This window comes from Lepisosteus platostomus, chromosome 5, assembly GCF_059453375.1.
Source record: "Lepisosteus platostomus isolate fLepPlt1 chromosome 5, fLepPlt1.hap1, whole genome shotgun sequence".
In the NCBI taxonomy this organism is placed as follows: domain Eukaryota; kingdom Metazoa; phylum Chordata; class Actinopteri; order Semionotiformes; family Lepisosteidae; genus Lepisosteus; species Lepisosteus platostomus.
This window is the reverse complement of record NC_142615.1, coordinates 24,532,369-24,551,199: the sequence shown is the minus strand read 5'-3', so window position 1 is coordinate 24,551,199 and position 18,831 is coordinate 24,532,369. Positions and strand designations below refer to the sequence as shown.

The 18,831-nt window shown below is 41.4% G+C and overlaps 1 protein-coding gene and 1 long non-coding RNA gene across 2 annotated transcripts; both read right to left on the bottom strand.

Annotated features, from left to right (window-relative positions):
• Positions 1–3,234: 3,234 nt before the first annotated feature.
• Positions 3,235–4,549, bottom strand: LOC148665297 (uncharacterized). The gene is made up of 4 exons (XR_015936548.1): positions 4,403–4,549; positions 3,772–4,327; positions 3,406–3,573; positions 3,235–3,326 (listed from the first exon to the last, which is right to left on the bottom strand). It is a non-coding gene; the product is annotated as an uncharacterized LOC148665297 (long non-coding RNA).
• A 3,812-nt stretch (positions 4,550–8,361) lies between these two features.
• On the bottom strand, positions 8,362–14,405 carry LOC148665296 (uncharacterized). Its single transcript, XM_088631581.1, has 2 exons — positions 13,804–14,405; positions 8,362–11,005 (listed from the first exon to the last, which is right to left on the bottom strand). Exons 1-2 carry the CDS (start codon positions 14,174–14,176, stop codon positions 9,426–9,428), a joined length of 1,953 nt encoding a protein of 650 aa, XP_088487707.1. The 5' UTR covers positions 14,177–14,405; the 3' UTR covers positions 8,362–9,425.
• Between the last annotated feature and the right edge of the window lie 4,426 nt (positions 14,406–18,831).

Sequence of the window (18,831 nt, the reverse complement as noted above, 5' to 3'; positions counted from 1 at the left end):
ACTCAGAACTTTCCGACTTTATATCTCACATTTGGGACTTCGAATTAACCCATATTTCATTGTCTGTCCTTTTGTCATTGTAACGGATTCGGGTTCCAGGCCTTGTGCCCTCACCGCTCCCACCCTAGTTCGTGCCTCACTGCATTGGCTCGAACCCAGGCCTTGCCAGCTGAGCTAAAGAAGAGTTTTTTTTTTAAGTAAAAAAGGACATACAATGGAAATATTTAAAAAGTTTCAGCTTTTATAATTGTGAATTCTCCTGGATGTGAAGTGTCTATTTATGTATCTTATTTCATATTGTCTTCGTTTTTGTATTTCTGATGATTAAATAAAAAAAAAATTAAAAGCCCACCGTCCACTATTCCATCCGTGTACTATGGAAGCCTCACTACTGGAAATGGAATTCCATAAAAATTAATGTAATTAATTTGATTTTTATCAGGTCACTGTACAAGACAAGTCTTCAGGCTTATAGATCCTATGATTTTGTACGATTCATCAATATAGTGTAACAGAACGGCCAACATACAATTTGTAATTCAGGTGGGTAGCTGCGTCAGCATGCGTAGGCTGCAAAGGAACAAGTAATAGGTTTATTCCATCCTGAAAAAAGGAAGAAAGAAAATATGTTTTGGCCGAAATGTACCAGTAAACGTTACATTAATAATACCAGCCAACGATACATTATCATTTCACACCGGTTCTACAGGAATCTACAGCAGAGCCCTGAGTTGACTCCCGGAGTCCCACTGAGCCCATAGAATTCCACATCACCCATCACTCCTGCGCACAGTCCGCTGAGAGCGCTTGTCCATAAACTACTGGATTGAGAACGGGATCAGATAGTTCCCCATTTTCTTAATTCTACATCAAAGGACTGTTAAAGGTCTATTTGAAGGCATCGATTCGTATTCTTAAACCAGATGAACGCCTGGAATAAGTTAATATTACTTATAAATAGTCGTGCTACAATACTCCAGTTGAGGGCACGCTTCTAGCTTTGTGGTACTCTGGTGCGTCACAAATTTATGTTTGAATTTCTGTGGATGAACTACTATACAGTAGATGTACCCTCTCTCACTTACTTTAGCGACAGTCATTGCTCTTCATCTGAGTGATGTATTTGCCTGTTTTTCAGTTCACTTCCCTGCAAGGAATATTTACCTCAGAGCTCTCTTTCACAGACTGCAGGCGCTATGTTTGTTAACAGGTGTTATAGTGATGACATCTTTCTGTATGATCAGGACAGGAGCTGCAAGTCCACTGTGTTGTGGCTGCAGTACAATTTTAGCTTATTATTATAATACTTTTTAACAGCGACAGATTCCTAAGATCACGAGGTGTTTATGATATTATTTCAGTATTAAGATGCTACTACATTCGGAACTGTCCCATAGGATTCAGTGTTCCATCAGTTTGGCACTAAACTGCTTAGTCTATTGCAGAAATTGTACTTAGTCCTGTCCTGTAGTGTCCTCTAGAGAGCAGCAGCTGTTTCCTTGGGCTCATTGCAATTGGGAACATTGTGATTACTGAGCAGGGGACTAAAGTCAGCAGACGAGCGAGTTGCAAATCGGTATTAATCTGGCGTACAGAGCTGCATGCTAATCTCTGGATCATCTCCAGTTAATGTGATGCTGTTCTTACCTTGCAATTGACCCAATCTACTGGCACCAACAACCCTGTTATTACAAATAAACTTCTTGTGTACCTACCGTGATACATAAGTTTGGTGGAGAGGTTTGGCAGCCCATATTCAGTCAAAGGTGTGTGTGCAGATCACTGTGATATACAGGCATCAACAAACTGACATACAATATTAAATGTTTAACTGATAAAACCCAAATGAACCAAACCTGTATAAATTAGTGGTGGAAAGGTCTCTGAGCCTTTGGTAAGAACGATGGGTATATAACCCATTGTCCTCAATATTTGGAAATGAATCCTTGAGCACTGCTGTTGTACCAACGGTCCTCAAAAGTGCTGCCATTACCCCCGTCCCATAAAAGCCTAACATTACCCTTTCTTGCATAAACTGTAGAACTTGCCTTCACATTTCAGTTGCAGTTTAATCTATTATCACCCTACTCCCCACTTCATAACCTTCACTCTTCTAATTCTGGTCTCCTGTCCCCCAAGCCCGTCTACACTGTATGGGTGACAGGGCATTCTGCTGTTATGCCCCCAAGCTCTGGAACTCTCTCCCCAAGGATACCAGAGTCACCTTCCCTAAACTCCTTCAAATTCAGACTCAACACCTTGTTCTGTAGAGCCTTTACTGAACTGGTTCCATTCTTTACCCCTCTGCTTCTACTTTCCTTAGTACCACCATCCATGGTCTCCTCTGTCTATTGGAATTGTTTTATCCTGTGAATTCTTACTGTAATTATGTCAAGTGCTTTGAGAAGCCACCTTTGGAACCATTATATAAAATAGTTTATCCTAAATCCTTGAAGCTTTAATAGGGCAGTGCAGTAGGGCTAATAATTGACAGTGTTAGTGGGCCAGCAGGATTTGTGCAAATTATAGGTAGTCACAAAGGAAGACTAGGATTCACTTGAAAATCATGACATGGGACACTGAAACAGGGGAGAGGCTTTGTGTAGTAAGGGTTCAGTCTCAATCTACGCAGTCTGTGCTGCTGGTAAAAGTGGTTGTGAACACCTGTCTTCCCAGTCAAGTACTGGGATATCCAGTCTCAATCCTAATACTTCTCATGACTGTCCACTACCACTGCTGTAAAACCAACACCCATAAGACAAGACCTCCAAGATTCTAACTGTACCATTATTCATTGATGTTCACGCACCAGTATTATTCCTCTGCCAAGGAAGGGAAGGCCTACTTTACACCAAGCCCCTGTTGACAATCCCTTCCTTGTGTTTCTTTTAGTCAGTTTGTGCAGCCTAGAATAGGAAACCAGATCTCACTCTTACTGGGCACTACAGTAGCAACTCACACTCCATAAGCACTACCCCTCTCGGAAACAGGAGGATTTCCAGTATATTGAACACCTCTGTCTCTCACACAGTAAAAAAAAGTCACACTGCCCTGCCCAAGGAATAGTGCGGCCATCTTCCCCCAGTACAACGCTTTATTACTCCAGCCATTTTCAGTCCTCATTGGCAGCAATACGGGAAGCATTCTTGAAAGGGAACCCCCACAAATACTTCCCTTGAATTCCTCCACCCCATTCAAACCTATAAACCATAAAGAAACAAGGGTAGGCAGAAGGGTCTTTCACAGCTTTATTGAGATGTTGCCATTACAAGGCAAGTGGAGGCAGGAGAGTCACAAGGGCCAGGCTGGAGCCTTCATTCAGGCACCTGGGGAGGAAGAAGGAGAACAATCCAACTGAACTGCAGGACACGCACCCCTACAGGAGCTCCTCCTGCCAGACCCTACCTGTCCACTGGCCAACATCTCCAAAGTCCTCTGCTCCCTCCACATCCTCACTGGTGCTCTCAGCATCTTCACTGGAGCTCTGCTGTAGGTGCAGGACTTGGTCCCTGGTGTTGCTTTAGCAGGAGCCACAGCCATGACACAGTGCATGTACAGCTCAGTCACTTCATGCTGCAAGAGGGAAGGTCACAGCATTAAGGGATCAAGGCCAATAGAGGGACAGAGAAGGACCTTCTGCCATCAGTGAAGGCAAGCTGGCAGCTCTAGGCACTACAGCTGCCACAGTCTAGTTCACATCTAGATCATGAATGAAAAAGCAGACAATGGATCAGTAGAGCAAGAAGGCTGAGCAGCCTTTGAGAGCAGCACCTTCCTGGACAGCTTCTTCTGGAAGAGGAAGGCATCAATCGTGAAGCGGAGCACATCCTTCTGCTTGGAGGGGACAAACCTGGACAGGCAGCCATCTGCCTTGCTGTCCACCATGCACCTGGGGACAAGGACAAGGATGAACCCCTGCAGGCTCTCAGGGCCCCTGCCCACCTCCCCTCCCAGAAGGGGCCGTACCCCAAGTTGTCGATCACAGGGAAACGGGGCTGGGAGTGCTGGTCCGGTTTCTCTGTTACGTAACACGAGTGGATGTACAGCCTCTGCTCCACTGTGGCAAAGTAGGCAGTGGCCTGGAAGTACATGGGCTGACCCAGGAAGTACTCATCCTTAGGAGAGAGCCGGACCCAGTGGGCTGGAGAGAGAGAGGCAGCATTACACCTGTACACAGCACCCCCTGCAGGCAGGAGGAGCCACTCACTCAAGGAGCTTACAGTTGGTGGTGAGCAGCACAAAGCTGTGCTTGTTCTTCAGGTCCTTGAAGAAGGTCCTTCTCCTGGCCCACGTGGGGACATAGCCAACCTTGTAGGAGTAGTGGAACCTGCAGGACAGAGGGGATGAGGGGCTTCTGGACACTTTCCCAGCGGCTTCTCAGCAGCAGCAGAGCCCTGCCTACCTGTTGTAGGAGCACTTGACCGGCACAGAGAAGGGAATGAAGCGATGCACAGGTGCACTGGAGGAGGGCGGGGCATAGCGGAGAGTGTTGGAGTACACCAGGCGGCCCTGGACAACCTGCAAGGTCACAGAGGAAGGGGTATTCCCAGGAAAGGCAACCCTGACACTAGCCCTACAGCTCACATCGATACACTGCCTGTAGATGAAGACCCGCTTACCGATTGCTCGGTACCGCACTCGTGAAGCCCGTAGATGAAGTAGAAGTAACGGCCTGTGGTTCGGCTGACGCTGCAGTTGCCCAAGGTCACCTCCGATGGCCGACAGCTGAAGCCGAACAGGAGCCGACTGACCCTCACGTACATCCTGCTGGAGTCGCACCACACGGCCACTCCTCGGGTGCCCCCGATGGCCGGGCGAGCCGGCTGCCGCCCTCGCTGGGGAGGAAACAGGACGCTCTTGATGCCCGAGAGTCCCAGCCAGCCGGCCCGGCGGAGATCAGTGCGGGGAGCCCGGCCCCTGCGCACAGGCACAGCACAAAGAGAAACGAGCGCATCGCCAAATTAACGTCCCGCTAAATTGCTACAGGAGTAAAATAAGTAAACCACCAAACTGTGTTGAAGCAAGAAAGCATAAAGTGTGAACGCGGTGACTAGGTTTTTATACTGGCAGGACCTTCTACCACACACCTGGTCACACTACCGCTCAATCAACACAATCAATTACACACAGAGACTCTTGTTCTCAGCGTCTAATTAGAACCTGCTTCCAGTCTGAGGCGGGACTCCGGGAAGCCGCCTGAACACTTTCCCGTGTGTATCCGACCTCAGCGGAGGAGTTCCACGCAATTTAGACAGAATTAAATCACCCACACGTGTAGATTTGGCTCAGATGAATTTATTGTTCAATTAGTTTCTAATTTACGAGGACAGTGTGTTAAACTCACTGTCAGACAGAGTACGGAACATGCGACACGTCCGTCCACACTTTACTTTATCAAGGGGGCTGTTTTATCAACATGTAACGCAATTAAAATAAGTTTACTATTTTTCATTTTTGCATGTCATATTAAAATGTGTAATACAAGCATTTCTTTGCTTCCCAGTAAAGAAATACTGATCAGCTTTTGACATGATCTGATAATAATTTGTCTGATTTTTCAGATTGCTTTTGCTTCGCAGCACTGAGAACCTATGGAAGCCCGTTTCCGCCAGGGAGTAAAAAATAAAACTATGGTATCTCAGAATTGCGACTTAGAAACTCAGAATTCCGAATTTATATCTCGTAATTGCGACTTAAACACTCAGAATTCTGACTTTATATCTCACATTTGCGACTTCGAAATAGCCCATATTTCATTGTCTGTCCTTTTATTATTGTAATGGATTCAGGTTCTAGGGCTTGTGCCCTCGCCGCTTCTGTATCTTATTTCATATTCTGTGTCCGTTTTTGTATTTCTGGTGTTTAAATTTTTTTTTTAAAAGCCGCTATTCCATCCGGGTTTTTATCAAGTCTTCAGGCCTATAGATCCTATGATCGTTGTGTTTTCTTTCTTTTTTTTCAGCATTGAATAAACCTATTACTTGTTCCTTTGCAACATACAATTTGTACGATCTGGTTGCAGTGTGGTGATGGCACCGCCCTCCCCTGCGCATAACAGGGATGCTGGCCGCCGGGGCTAAAGAAAGTGTTCTTAAGCTCAGCTGGCAAGACCTGGGTTCGAGCCAATGCAGTGAGGCACGAACTAGGGTGGGAGTGGCGAGGGCACAAGCCCTTAGAACCTGAATCCATTACAATAACGAAAGGACAGACAATGAAATATGGGCTATTTCGAAATTGCGAATGTGAGATATAAAGTCAAAATTACGAGATATAAAGTCGCAATTCTGAGTTTTTAATTTGCAATTCTGAGATATAAAGTTGGAATTCTGAGTTACTAAGTCGGAATCCTGAGATACCATAGCGCGTTTTATTTTTACTCCCTGGCGGAAACGGGCATCCATACATTTCAATTAGTCTGATCAGTGTAGGACAAGTTAATGTAGAATTATTACTTTGTCTCTTGTTCGTATATAAATGAATGTCTCTGACAACTTAATGTTAGTTTTTAATTTAGTTTTAGTTTTATGATGTAGGTCAAACGTTGACATATGCATGAGTATAGGAAATGTCTCCCTCCTGATTCAGCTCATGCTCCAGAGGAGAGAAGTGATTCCTCCTGCTTCTCGTACAACTATATCAGAACAGAAGCCCGTGTCACCCAGCTCTGATTCAAGAGCGACTCATATCTTTAGCCCCTTTTTTTATTCGTGATCCTAATTTTCTTTAGTTATGATCAATATTGAACTTTTTCTAAATAAAATGACAAAAATCAAACATGCAGGCAGACATTTTAAAAAGTATAAGGAGTTGACAGGGTGCCCCTTTGGAATAGTTGTCAGAAAATGTGAGAAAAGGAAACTTACACTACAAGCTCTCACACACAGCATTAGAGATTGGAATCTGATTGTAAAAAAAAAAACTACCCGTCTCCCCAGCATTTAACGGTGCTGTTGTTTTTATTTTACATATTGTTAGCATTTTAATAAATTGTTAAAAGCGGAGCTGCCAGCACACTTACAAGTATCCTTGTGAAGCAGTCAGTGAATATGAGTCTGGTGTTAGCGTACAGGGCCAACTCCTCAGTTAACACTCAGTTCAGCAGTCACTGGTGATTAAACTGCTAGCACAACTGGTCTATACTTATATTGTTAATAATATAATCTTAATAATATTATTAACCTTAGGGGTGCCTGTCTGGACTCAGAGGGAATCTTGCTGGCACAATATCGTCGCTTAGCTCACCTTGTTCCGTTTAGGGACTTTGCCTCGCCCCAGGGGGAAAGCTCCCTGGTTTAGAGACCCGCCCAGAGCTCAGAGGAACCACGTCTTGTCTTGGTTTCAAAACCAAGCTCAGAGGAATCATGTCTTGTCTCGGTTAAGGGATTTTTACCCTGAATCTCAGAGGCGTGTCCTTACTCTTTTCCCTATAAATGATTCTTTATATTCTCTGTATGTTTCCGGTCCTTCCTTTTCGGTAACCTAATTGTGTGGTAACATAAAAAATATACTCACCCTGTGTGCTGTCTGGGAATTACCGAAGACTTGGAGAATCCTGTCGACTACGCCAACTGTTGTGGGAAATTCTTCATCAGAGGAGCAGGACACGGTCTTGTGCAGATTCAGTTTTATTGAGCTCAATAAGTCTGACAATGCGTGCTGGGTCTGCCCCACAAAACAGACAAACCGCAAGGGTTTCCCAATTCTTATATACAGTCAGAAGAAAGTTTGTTTCACCACCTGAGTGCTTGTCCTGTTCTTTGATATGTAATTACTTCTTGTCCTACTCTGTCTTGCTCTAGGTTCTGTCCTTTGATATGCAGCAGACATTGGTCTGATTTATCCTGTTTGTGGGTGTTGTTCCTGTTTTTTTATTATGTAGCATTAAGCCACTGGGGCTGCTAAAGCAGGTCAGCTTTATGGCATCTTAGTTTAACTTATGTTTGAGGCTAGATTAACAGACCCCATCAACACCTCTCACAGTGTGCTTAAGTGGTGATACTGTGATGCTGGATAAGTGAGATATATACACATGTCCCACTTCAGTTACAATGGACTTCACTGGGCTCCTAGGAAGATTCAAAGCTTTGCCAATCTTTTTATAACCTTCTCCAGCTTTTCTCCTCCTAACAACTTTATCTCAAAGCTCCACAGGCAGCTCCTTGGTCCTCATGACAGCAGGACTGATCTGATCTGCTGTTTTAGTTGTGAGACCTCACAGTCAGTGATATTTATTGTGCAATTTATCGAGCCGGTGAACTTGAAAGGAACACAGGTGTACCTTGTTAACATAATTTAGTATGACCTCTCAAGATAATTGACCCAAATTAGGTTGTTAAAACAAAGGGAGTGAATACTTATCAATTAAGTAATTTTCCATTTTTATTTAATAGATGACTTCAGAACTATAAATATTTAATTTCATTTTAACATTATAAACAATGGGGCATGAATACTTTCTGAAGGCACTGTATATATTGCTTGTCTTGTTTAAAAAATAGTTGCATTGAAAAAAATGACTATTATAGAATTATTGCTAATTCATACGATATCTTGTTCTTTATTATTTACCCTTTATTGTATAAATATTTCTTGTATTTGATATATATCCTCTCTGGGGAAAATACACTTTAGATTGTGCAACAAAGACTTTGAGCTTTTGTTTGTAGAATTTAATCAGATGTGTGACTTTTTTTCCTTAAGAGTGACAGTTAAGGATCTTAATCTGTTTTATACACATTCTGTGTATAACATGGTAAGTTAAAAGCTGTTACACAATTACAAGCTTATCCAATGAGAACAGTCTTAATTGGAAAATTAAACAGGACTAAAATTAACATTCCAAGACTATAAGGAATCCAATTCAATTGACAATGAAATTTATTCAATTTAGACCTCATTCATTTTAAAATTGAATAAAACTAAAAACATTTTATTATACACATAAATTAAACTCTGTGACAGGAGCTATTTCTATTTTAGTCAATCGTAAATAAGAGTATAGTCATAATTTAATTGACAAGATGAACTCAAAAGTGGGTGAGTACAAAGTGACTGTGACTAATAGATATTTTATTAAAGTAAAGGTTTGTTCCATGCTGAAAAGAGAAGAAAATAAATGTTTCGGCTGTGGAGCCTTCTTCGGATGTCACATGCCTACTTGCACTGAAAGACATTTTAGTTTACTTGACTGACAACTGACCTGCTGACTAGATTGGTGTTTTTAAGTCACCTGACTGAAAAAAAACCCACTCTTAACTGCAGCGGAATGGTCTCTCTCCTGTGTGAATGCGCTGGTGCATTTTTAAGTCATGTGACTGAATAAAACTCTTCCCACACTGACTGCACCTGAATGGTTACTCTCCTATGTGAATGTGCTGGTGTGATTGCAAGTGGCTTATCTGACTAAAACTCTTCCCTCGCTGACTTCAGCTGAATGGTCTCTCTCCTGTGTGAATGCGCTGGTGGGCTATTAAGCTACTTGACTGTCTAAAACTCTTCCCACACTGACTGCAGCTGAATGGTTTCTCTCCTGTGTGAATGCGCTGGTGGGTTTTTAAGTCACAAGACCGAATAAAACTCTTCCCACACTGACTGCAGCTGAATGGTCTCTCTCCTGTGTGAATGCGCTGGTGGGCTATTAAGCTACTTGACTGACTTAAATTCTTCCCACACTGACTGCAGCTGAATGGTCTCTCTCCTGTGTGAATGCGCTGGTGGGGTTTTAAGTCACCTGACCGAATAAAACTCTTCCCACACTGACTGCAGCTGAATGGTCTCTCTCCTGTGTGAATGCGCTGGTGGGCTATTAAGCTACTTGACCGACTAAAACTCTTCCCACACTGACTGCAGCTGAATGGTCTCTCTCCTGTGTGAATGCGCTGGTGCCTTTTTAAGTCATATGATTGAATAAAACTCTTCCCACACTGACTGCAGCTGAAAGGTCTCTCTCCCGTGTGAATGCGCTGGTGGTTTATTAAGTGACGTGACCGACTAAAACTCTTCCCACACTGACTGCAGCTGAAAGGTCTCTCTCCTGTGTGAAGGTGCTGGTAGGGTTTTGAAATGCTAGACTGACAGAAACGCTGCTCCTCCCTGTGCCATAATGGCAGTTTGTCCACTCCATCTGAGCAAGGCCTTGACTGATCTTTCCTCATCCTCTGATCGTGCTGGGGTCTCTTACTCTGAAAATGCTCCATGGAATGATCTTGCTCTGTGTGCTGAAACTGAGATTTGTTTTCTCCACCTTGTCCCTCAGTGTGCTGCTCAGCAGTGTGAATCATCTGGGGCTCCTTCTCCAGCTCTCTGAGACTAAAACCATCCAGTTCATTCAGTTGTTCCTCTCTTTGCCGAAGAACAGACATACTCTCCAGTTCATTAAAACTTTCAACAATTTTCTCAGTAACCAGATCATTAAACCTGTGTGTAAAGTCATCAGATACTAAGGGATCATATGGTTGTTTGAGACTCTGCAATGACAGTCTCTCCACTTGAACAGAACAAGGCCTAATGATTATCAAGCCCTGTAGGAGCTGCTGTTGCTCCTCCCTGTACTGACTCTTCTCAGTGTGCTGTGACTCAGTATTGTTCTCTTCACCAGGTACATCAGTCGTCTGCTCTGCAGGGTCAATCAACTGGGGATCCATGTCCTGCTCTGTAAGATTAAACTCACACAGTTCTTCTTTGTGCTCTTGTACAGAGAAACAGCCTAGTTCATTACAAACCTGCGTAATATTGTTTGAGTACAGATTATTCATCTTATCTGTAAAATCATCACATACTAAGAGTCCAGGTGTCCCACTCTCAGACTCCATCTTCATCATGGGCACAGAGTTCAGAACCTCAACAATCTGTCTGCTCTCTGTGTGCTGCTCACTGAGAGTCTTTTTCCCTTCTGGAGCAGTGAGCTCTGTCTCCTGCATCAGACTGGAGCCCCACTCCTCCGCACTATGCTTCTGTTCAAGAGCAGCCCTTTCCCCAGCCTCAAAGAGAGCACTGGCCTCTGAGCCTGTAAACACAGAACAAGATAAAATCTTTATAATAATAATAAAAAACTTTATTTTATATAGCACCTTTAAAGGTGGCTTCTCAAAGCATTTTACAGAATGCCAACAACAAAAAATACACAAAATAAGCACGATTAGAACACACAGTTAGAGGAGACAGTAGATGGTGGTACTAAATACAGTAGGAGCAGAGGGGTAAAGAACAGTTCAATGAAGGGTCTTCTAAAGAAGAAGGTTTTGAATCTGGATTTGAAGGAGTTTAGAGAAGGTGACTCTCTGATATCCTTGGGGAGTTCCAGAGCTTGGGGGCATAACAGGAGAAGGCCATGTCACCCATTGATTATAGACGGACTGGGGGACAGATAGGAGAACACAATTAGAAGAGTGAAGGTTGTGACGTGGGGAGTAGGGTGATAAACCAGACAGGTACTGAGGTGCCAAGCCATGGAGAGCCTTATAGGTGAGCAGGAGGATTGTTAAGTCGACATGCAACTTGACAGGAAGCCAGTGCAAGGACTCAGGATAGGAATAATGTGAACACTTCTTCTAGACCTGGTCAGGATTCTGGCTGCTGAATTATGGACATACTGGAGTTTGTTCAATGTGGATTTAGAATCCCCAGAGAGTACAGCATTACAGTAGTCGATTCAAGATTAGACAACACTTTTCAGCCACAGTTAGTGATAACATAGGGCGTAGTGGAGCAATATTTTTGCTGCACATATGGGTCAAACGTCAAATAGCATCCCTAAGTTTTTCAATATAGACTGAAGCTCAAGTATAAGATTATCTACAGATAGAGTTACAGCATTGGTTTTACAAAGTTGATGGGTGGTGCCAATAAGCATGACTTCAGTCTTGTCACAGTTAAGATGAAGGACATTTTGAGTCATCCAAGATTTTATATGGGAGATGCAACTAAATAGAATAGAGACAGACACATCAGCGTCAGGTTTGGTATGGATGTATATTTGAGTATCATCAGCATAGTAGTGATAGCTGAGGCCATGTGATCTAAAAAGCTTTAAACTACACACATGCGTACTAGTACACTGACAATCAATTTGGGTTGTTTAAACATAGCGGAATAAATGGGTATAAGGGGGTGTTCTGATTTAGCTTTGTCAAAAACCTAACTACCATCTAAAAAGAAAGCCTACTGTAATAATATCACAATCACGTTACATTTACTTTAACAGTGCTCTGAGAGAGAGAGGGGTTAATACAGACACATTGACTGGACACTACAGTACATTAACACTACAGTGAGAGAGAGGGCTTTATACAGACACGGACAAACTGGAAATAAAAGCATATTAACACTGCATTGACAGAGGGGGGTAAATACAGACACTGGACATAACAGTACATTAACAATGCACTGAGAGAGAGAGGTGGGTTTACAGACAAATTGACTGCACACTACAGTACATTAACACCACACTGAGACAGAGGGGTAAATACAGACAATGATTGGACATAACAGTACATTAACACTGCACTGAGAGAGAGGTGTTAATAGATACATACTGACTGGACACTGCAGCATATTAGCACTGCACTGAAAGGGGTTTATACAGACATGCTGACTGGACAGTACAGTACATTAACACTACACTGAGACAGAGGCATTTATACAGACCGTACATTAACAGTGCTCAGAGAGAGGGGGGTAAATGCAGACAGACTGACTGGACACTATAGTACATTAACATTGTACTGAGAGAGATAGAGGGATAAATACAAACACACTGACTTGACACTACAGGACATTAACACTGCATTGAGAAAGAGAGGAATTAATACAGACACACTGACCACACATTACAGTAGTTTAAAACTGCACAGAGAGAGGCAGGTTAATACATACATACAGACTTAACACTACAATGCATTAACACTGCACTGAGAGAGGGGTGAACACAGATACATTGACTGGACACTACAGCATATAAACACTGCACTGAGAGATGGGTGAATACAGACACACTGACTGGACACTACAGCACATAAACACTGCACTAAGTGAGAGGTTAATACAGACACTTTCTGGACACTACAGTACATTAACACTTCAATGAGAGAGAGGGGTTAATACTGACACTACAGGACATAAAGACTGCAATGAGAAAGAGGGGTGAATACAGACAGACTGCCTGGACACTACAGTAAATTAACACTGCACTGAGAGAGAGAGGGGTTGATTCACACACACTTACTGCACAGTACAGTACATAAACAATGCACTTAGAGAGAGAGAGGTTAATACAGACACACCGGATTAATATTCCAGAGGAGTTAATACAGACAGACCCTGGAGGACGGTAATATCTAAACCAATCAAAATATTTTTTATTTACACAATCATTAGTATAAATAAAAAAATCTAGACCGATACAACGTGAATACAATATTTATAAATGGTGTCTCCTAATGACGTTGGATTACAAATTGATTCAGTGGAACAATTGTTGAATGTGAACGAGGGGTTTTCAGCACCGTAACCGGACAAAACAGTTCAGTTTCCAGTAAAGAATCCCGTTGCTACATCACACATGTCTTTCCCACGTCACTCTGCATCTCTCAAAGTTTATTTGATGACAGTTTGATACCTTGTTACTTTGTTAGATACTTTGTTAGAATGCGTACTGAGAATGAGAATGAGAATGTTCACTATTGTGAGATGTTTTCTTTAAAATAAAGTTTGTTATTTAAAAAATCTCACCAGTGAGTTAGTTATATACAGTGGTTTTTAACACACACACACACACTCTGACTTCATACAAGTCACCACACTGACCTGACAACATTTCTTCTTTTATTTCTGCAGTGACTTCACAGGGAAGCGTCTGGGTACCCTGATCTGTCCGACCCTGATCTCCTCTTGTTCCCGAATCCTTCTCCCACAGCTGAAATCTCCACTTCAGGCATTCGTTTTCCTTCTTCAGCTGCGCCATTTCACTCCCGACACTGTCCTCCACACACTGCGTGATTTTAAACACGGCCCGTCTCACCAGAATCTGGGAGACGCTGAGGAGTTTGTCTTGAAACTCGTCCTCAGAGTCAGAAATTCTGTTTCGGAAAACTTCTGAAACTTCATACACGATCGATTTGAGCAAAACCTGCATGAAAGAGTCAAGCTGGGTTTGCAGATTTAACAAGCACTCCGCCATCCTTCTTCAGAGTCGGTCAGAAACAAAGGCTCACTTCCGAAGTTTAAACAGAATAGCTTCTTTATTTTTATTCTTCACAGATCCTGCTCTGTTCAAGCATAAACACAGCCGACGAGACGTTACGTATTCAGAACCTGAAGTCATTTAAAAAATAATAATGAATAATGATAAGAAAATGATTCAGTCACCCACACGTTGGTGAAATACACGCAGTGTCGCGCAGTATGATGACGTCATTCTTTAGCGCGGATGCGGCTTCAAGAGAACCGAGAAGCGGAGCTGAGAAAGAGGAGTTCCTGCAGCCGGATATAAACTTCACTGCACCTCCTAGCGCCACCTAGTCAAGAGGAGTGAATCGCCTGCGACCTTCGCCGTTCGTAACGGAACAGATACATTTTTTTGCCCTTTCACATCCCTCCTCCCCAACGAAAACGTCTCAAGCAGATTTTTGTTCTACATGTCCCTATGCAGGTTTTTGGTTAAAGAAAAAAAATGCTGTCGTTTTCTTGCCAACTGGCAGTATTTCTCCTGCACCGATAAGCAAGATTTCTATTTCATATTTCACAAATTGTTTGAATTTCTCGAAAAACAAGTGGTTCCAAGATAGGAAATAAATATTTGCATTTAACAAAATCAAGCCCTATGTGATTGTCCTTAATGATACATTCTGTATGACAAGACAGGAAGAAAGGCACCTCAGGATTTTGGACACAGGATCTCATTTACTTTTTAACAGTTTCAATAAGACCGATGAAAATTGTTGCCCTGCTTTTTGTCGTAAATACACAAGCTCTTTACGTCATGGGTCGGAAATAAACTGCATGAAATTAGCTAAAGCAACAAAAAGCAAGCGGCACAAAGAGGACAAACATTTGAGTTTATGGTGCAATATTACCTCGTCTTTAAAATAACTTTAAACGAATTTTTTTTCCCTCTGTGGCTCTAAGACTTTCTTATTTAGCTGTACTGTTTTCTTTTACATATTGTAAAAAAGTCGCTAAATCATACGAACCATAAAAATTCCAATTGTAAACAAATTACAAATTTGAAATTATTAAAATTCCTGAATTTTAAACCCATGGAGTATACATACCTTGTCTTAGTATTTGTGAATTTTACAGAGCTCCTTTTCAAAAACTGTCTGCAGTCTTGTTAACGTTTTTTTAAACATTTTGTTACATATTATTAGCATTTTAATGTCTTTTTAAATTATTTGTAATCTCTAAACCGCCGTCACCCAGGCGGACTGGGTTCGACTTCGGGTATAGGAGCGCGTCTGTTGCCTTTTGGATTTCAAAGGAGCAGCTCAGCGCAGAAGAGAGCCCTGTAAAACAGCATGCGTAGTGCAAAAACGTGTAATAATAGTTATCGCTTTGGTGTGTTAACAGAGATACATTGCGCGAGGAGGGGAGGAGTGACTGGCAGAGAGTGCTGACCTTCAAAAAAAGGACTCGTCTCGGTAAATATATTTCCACATCTTGAAGAGGAGGTTATCCCCATTTCTCTAGTCGGAACTCCTCTATTGCTAGAAAGCTGTAGAATATGGAGTCTCCAATCCTGCTCTGGGAGTGGGGTGTACTGTCGTTTCCGTAGCGCGGTGGTTATTACGTTCACCTCGTTTCTTTGGCCTTCTGACAGGCATGTTTTTTTTAAAGAAACTACTGTATAAAAAATAGAGAGGAACTAAGCTACCAATAATGGTTGCAATAATGAACAATGTTTTGCTCAAGCAATTTCATACTATAATTTGGCACGTATTAACTGCGTTTATCTGTCCTAGTGTCTGGTTAAAATACATTGAGAGCAGAGTCCTTGATTCATCTACTAAAGCAAGGAAAGAGATTTGCTTCTTGCTAATCTTTAGCTGGACCAAATACATGCATTGCTATTTAGTGCTAGGAAGTAACGTGCAAAAATAATAAAACGGTAAATATTTTTGTACAACATACTTTTAAATACTGTAGGTGTAACTGAATATCAATGGTGTAGAGAAAGATTTAAAGCACACTTGATAAAAAGTGATATACTAACAGTATGTAAAAAAACTCAGCATAATTAAATACAGTAAAAAAGTTTAAAATGAACGATCAATAATTAATTTCTTTTCGTGGGTGTTGTTTGTGTTTCATGCAATTTATATTAAAAGCAATCATTTAGAAATACATTCAAAAGACAACAATATTTTTATAAAATATATATTTTTAAAAAGTCAGCAGAATGCACAAAACAATGAAGTGATGTAACAGAAAATGCTCACACAATTTGTAAAAACATTTTTTTAAAGCTCTAATATTCACAAATACTAAAACAAAGTATAAATATTCTGGCAGTTTAAAATTCAGGATTATGAATGCTCAATTGCTTACAATGGGTGTTTGTGTTCTATACCTGAACCGATAGAAACACCTATTTCTCTACAAGACATAGAAATAATGACTTAGTAAAACAGAGCACTTTTGCTGGAACATCATTTAATCATAGGATTTGATCGCTTGAAGATGGGCACACAACATGTCTTTTTCCAAGGCTTGTCACACTGTCATTCCATGAACCCATTCCAGCTTCTCATAGCAAAACGTCTACTTTTTACTACTATAAGAACAGTGATGCACAAGAAATATTTAGTTATATAAAATATTGTAATAACAACAGGGAGCTATTGGCCTGACACAGTATATCCAGGTGGATGCTGCACATTGGTGGTGGTGGAGGGGATCCCCATTACTTGTAAAGCGCTTTGAGTGGAGTGTCCAGAAAAAGCGCTATATAAGTGTAAGCAATTATTATTATTATTATTATTATTATTATTATTATTATTATTATAAACAACACAAACCTTCTGCCTTACTGTATGCACTTCTCCAGGACCAATTTCAGCACACGATGATCCTCGGTCAAACGAGAACTTTAATTTATATCACATTGGCTTCTGGAAAAGCAGTTGATTTGACATCACATTTGCCGCAACACACTTCCTCCTCACTTTGAGTGTAATCTTGGGATTTGAGCACAGAAGTGAGACACACCCCACCCCATATAGGACTTGAGACCCAAATTCCTGCCTTAAAAGACTAATAAACATCCACTCTGACACAATTTTAATATCTAAGTTCTCTAATTGGCCATCTTCACCTAGGTAATGAGCCAATCATCTGGTCCTGAGACTTAATAGGCTGGATTTGAGCGTCTTTACGAAAAAATTATTTGAAAGCCTCATTTTTTGCAAATAGCGACACTCTATCTGTTCTTCACATACCAGATTTTAAATATTTGAGCACTTTCCTCTTCACACTCATTTATCTATAGTTAGTGGTATCTTTGCATCATATTTCACCATGGAAAGAAAGATCAAAGGCTTTTGGCAGAAGAGAAGGAGCTCTCCTGGCCCGTATAGGAACAAGCAATCTTGGTGTTATTAGCACCACACTCTAACCAACTGAGCTAACCGGCCATACAGAAGAAAGTGCTCTCTGTGTAGCATAAAATTTCATTTAGAGATTTTTTTTCCTACACTGAATTGAAACTCTCCCAATTAAGTGTGTGGACTCTCTGGAAGTGGACAAAATGGTCATTGATTTTCTATCCCAGTCCTCCTTGGAAGAGGGAAGGATTGCTCACTGTGCAACATAGACTGTGTTTTAGAGCTTCTTTTACTAAGAATTGAAACTCTTGCAAATACGTGTCCTTACTTCCTGGAAGTGGATACACGTGGTCTGAGTTGCTTTCCTGTGAAGTTACTGGAATAATAAAAGAAGAAATGCACACGAAACTGGAGCTGTCAGGTCAGTGGGGTGACTTGTATGAAGTCAGTGTGTTTAAAAACACTGTGTTTAACTTCCTCACTGGTGAGAATATAGTGGAGAGATGCAGATTGAAGTGGGAAAGACTTTCTGTGATGTAGCGCCAGGATTCTTTACTTGAAACTGAACTGTTATTGTCTGGTTTTGGTGCTAAAAACATCTGGAAATAACAGTAACAAGACTGAAAATACCTTTTCAAATACAATTACTGTGTCAGTATTATAGAACTCAAATCATTAAATAATATTTTGCATATTTTATTATAGTGTTGATATGTAGAAATATATTCTGTTAATAATTGCTAATTTCATTTAATTTGGAAAATTCCCTTTCGTCCCAAAACCAGGCAACCTAACATTTTCTGCAGACAAAAGGTTAAATACATTGTTAAAGATCCAGACTGAAAGTATATAGAATATAGTTTTACACAATCCCTTAGTGTTTCACAAATTATATTTATTTTACAGGTGGCACCGTGGTTAACATTGCTACCATGTAGTGCTGGAGCCCTGTATTTCATTCCTGACCTGTGTGCTATCTGTGCGGAGTCTGTATGTTGTCCCCCATGTTTGCATAAGTTTCCTCCAGGCGCTCCAGTTTCCTCCTAAACTAAAACATTCTGATATTATTTTAGGAAGTGAGCTTAAAAGGCTCATTCTTTCAGGATCATGAGTTTTGTAATGTCAGTTTGTCACACTTGTCAAAGTGTGTATTGTTTGAGCATACTTTTAACTCTCCTGTGTTCCTGTCATTTGAATCCAGATGCTTTAGGAGATGTCTGTAGTTATAACATTTCTGAAGTTTTAAAATTTGGGATTCTGTGCCTTCTTGTAGGGAAATTTCAATACCAGGTTG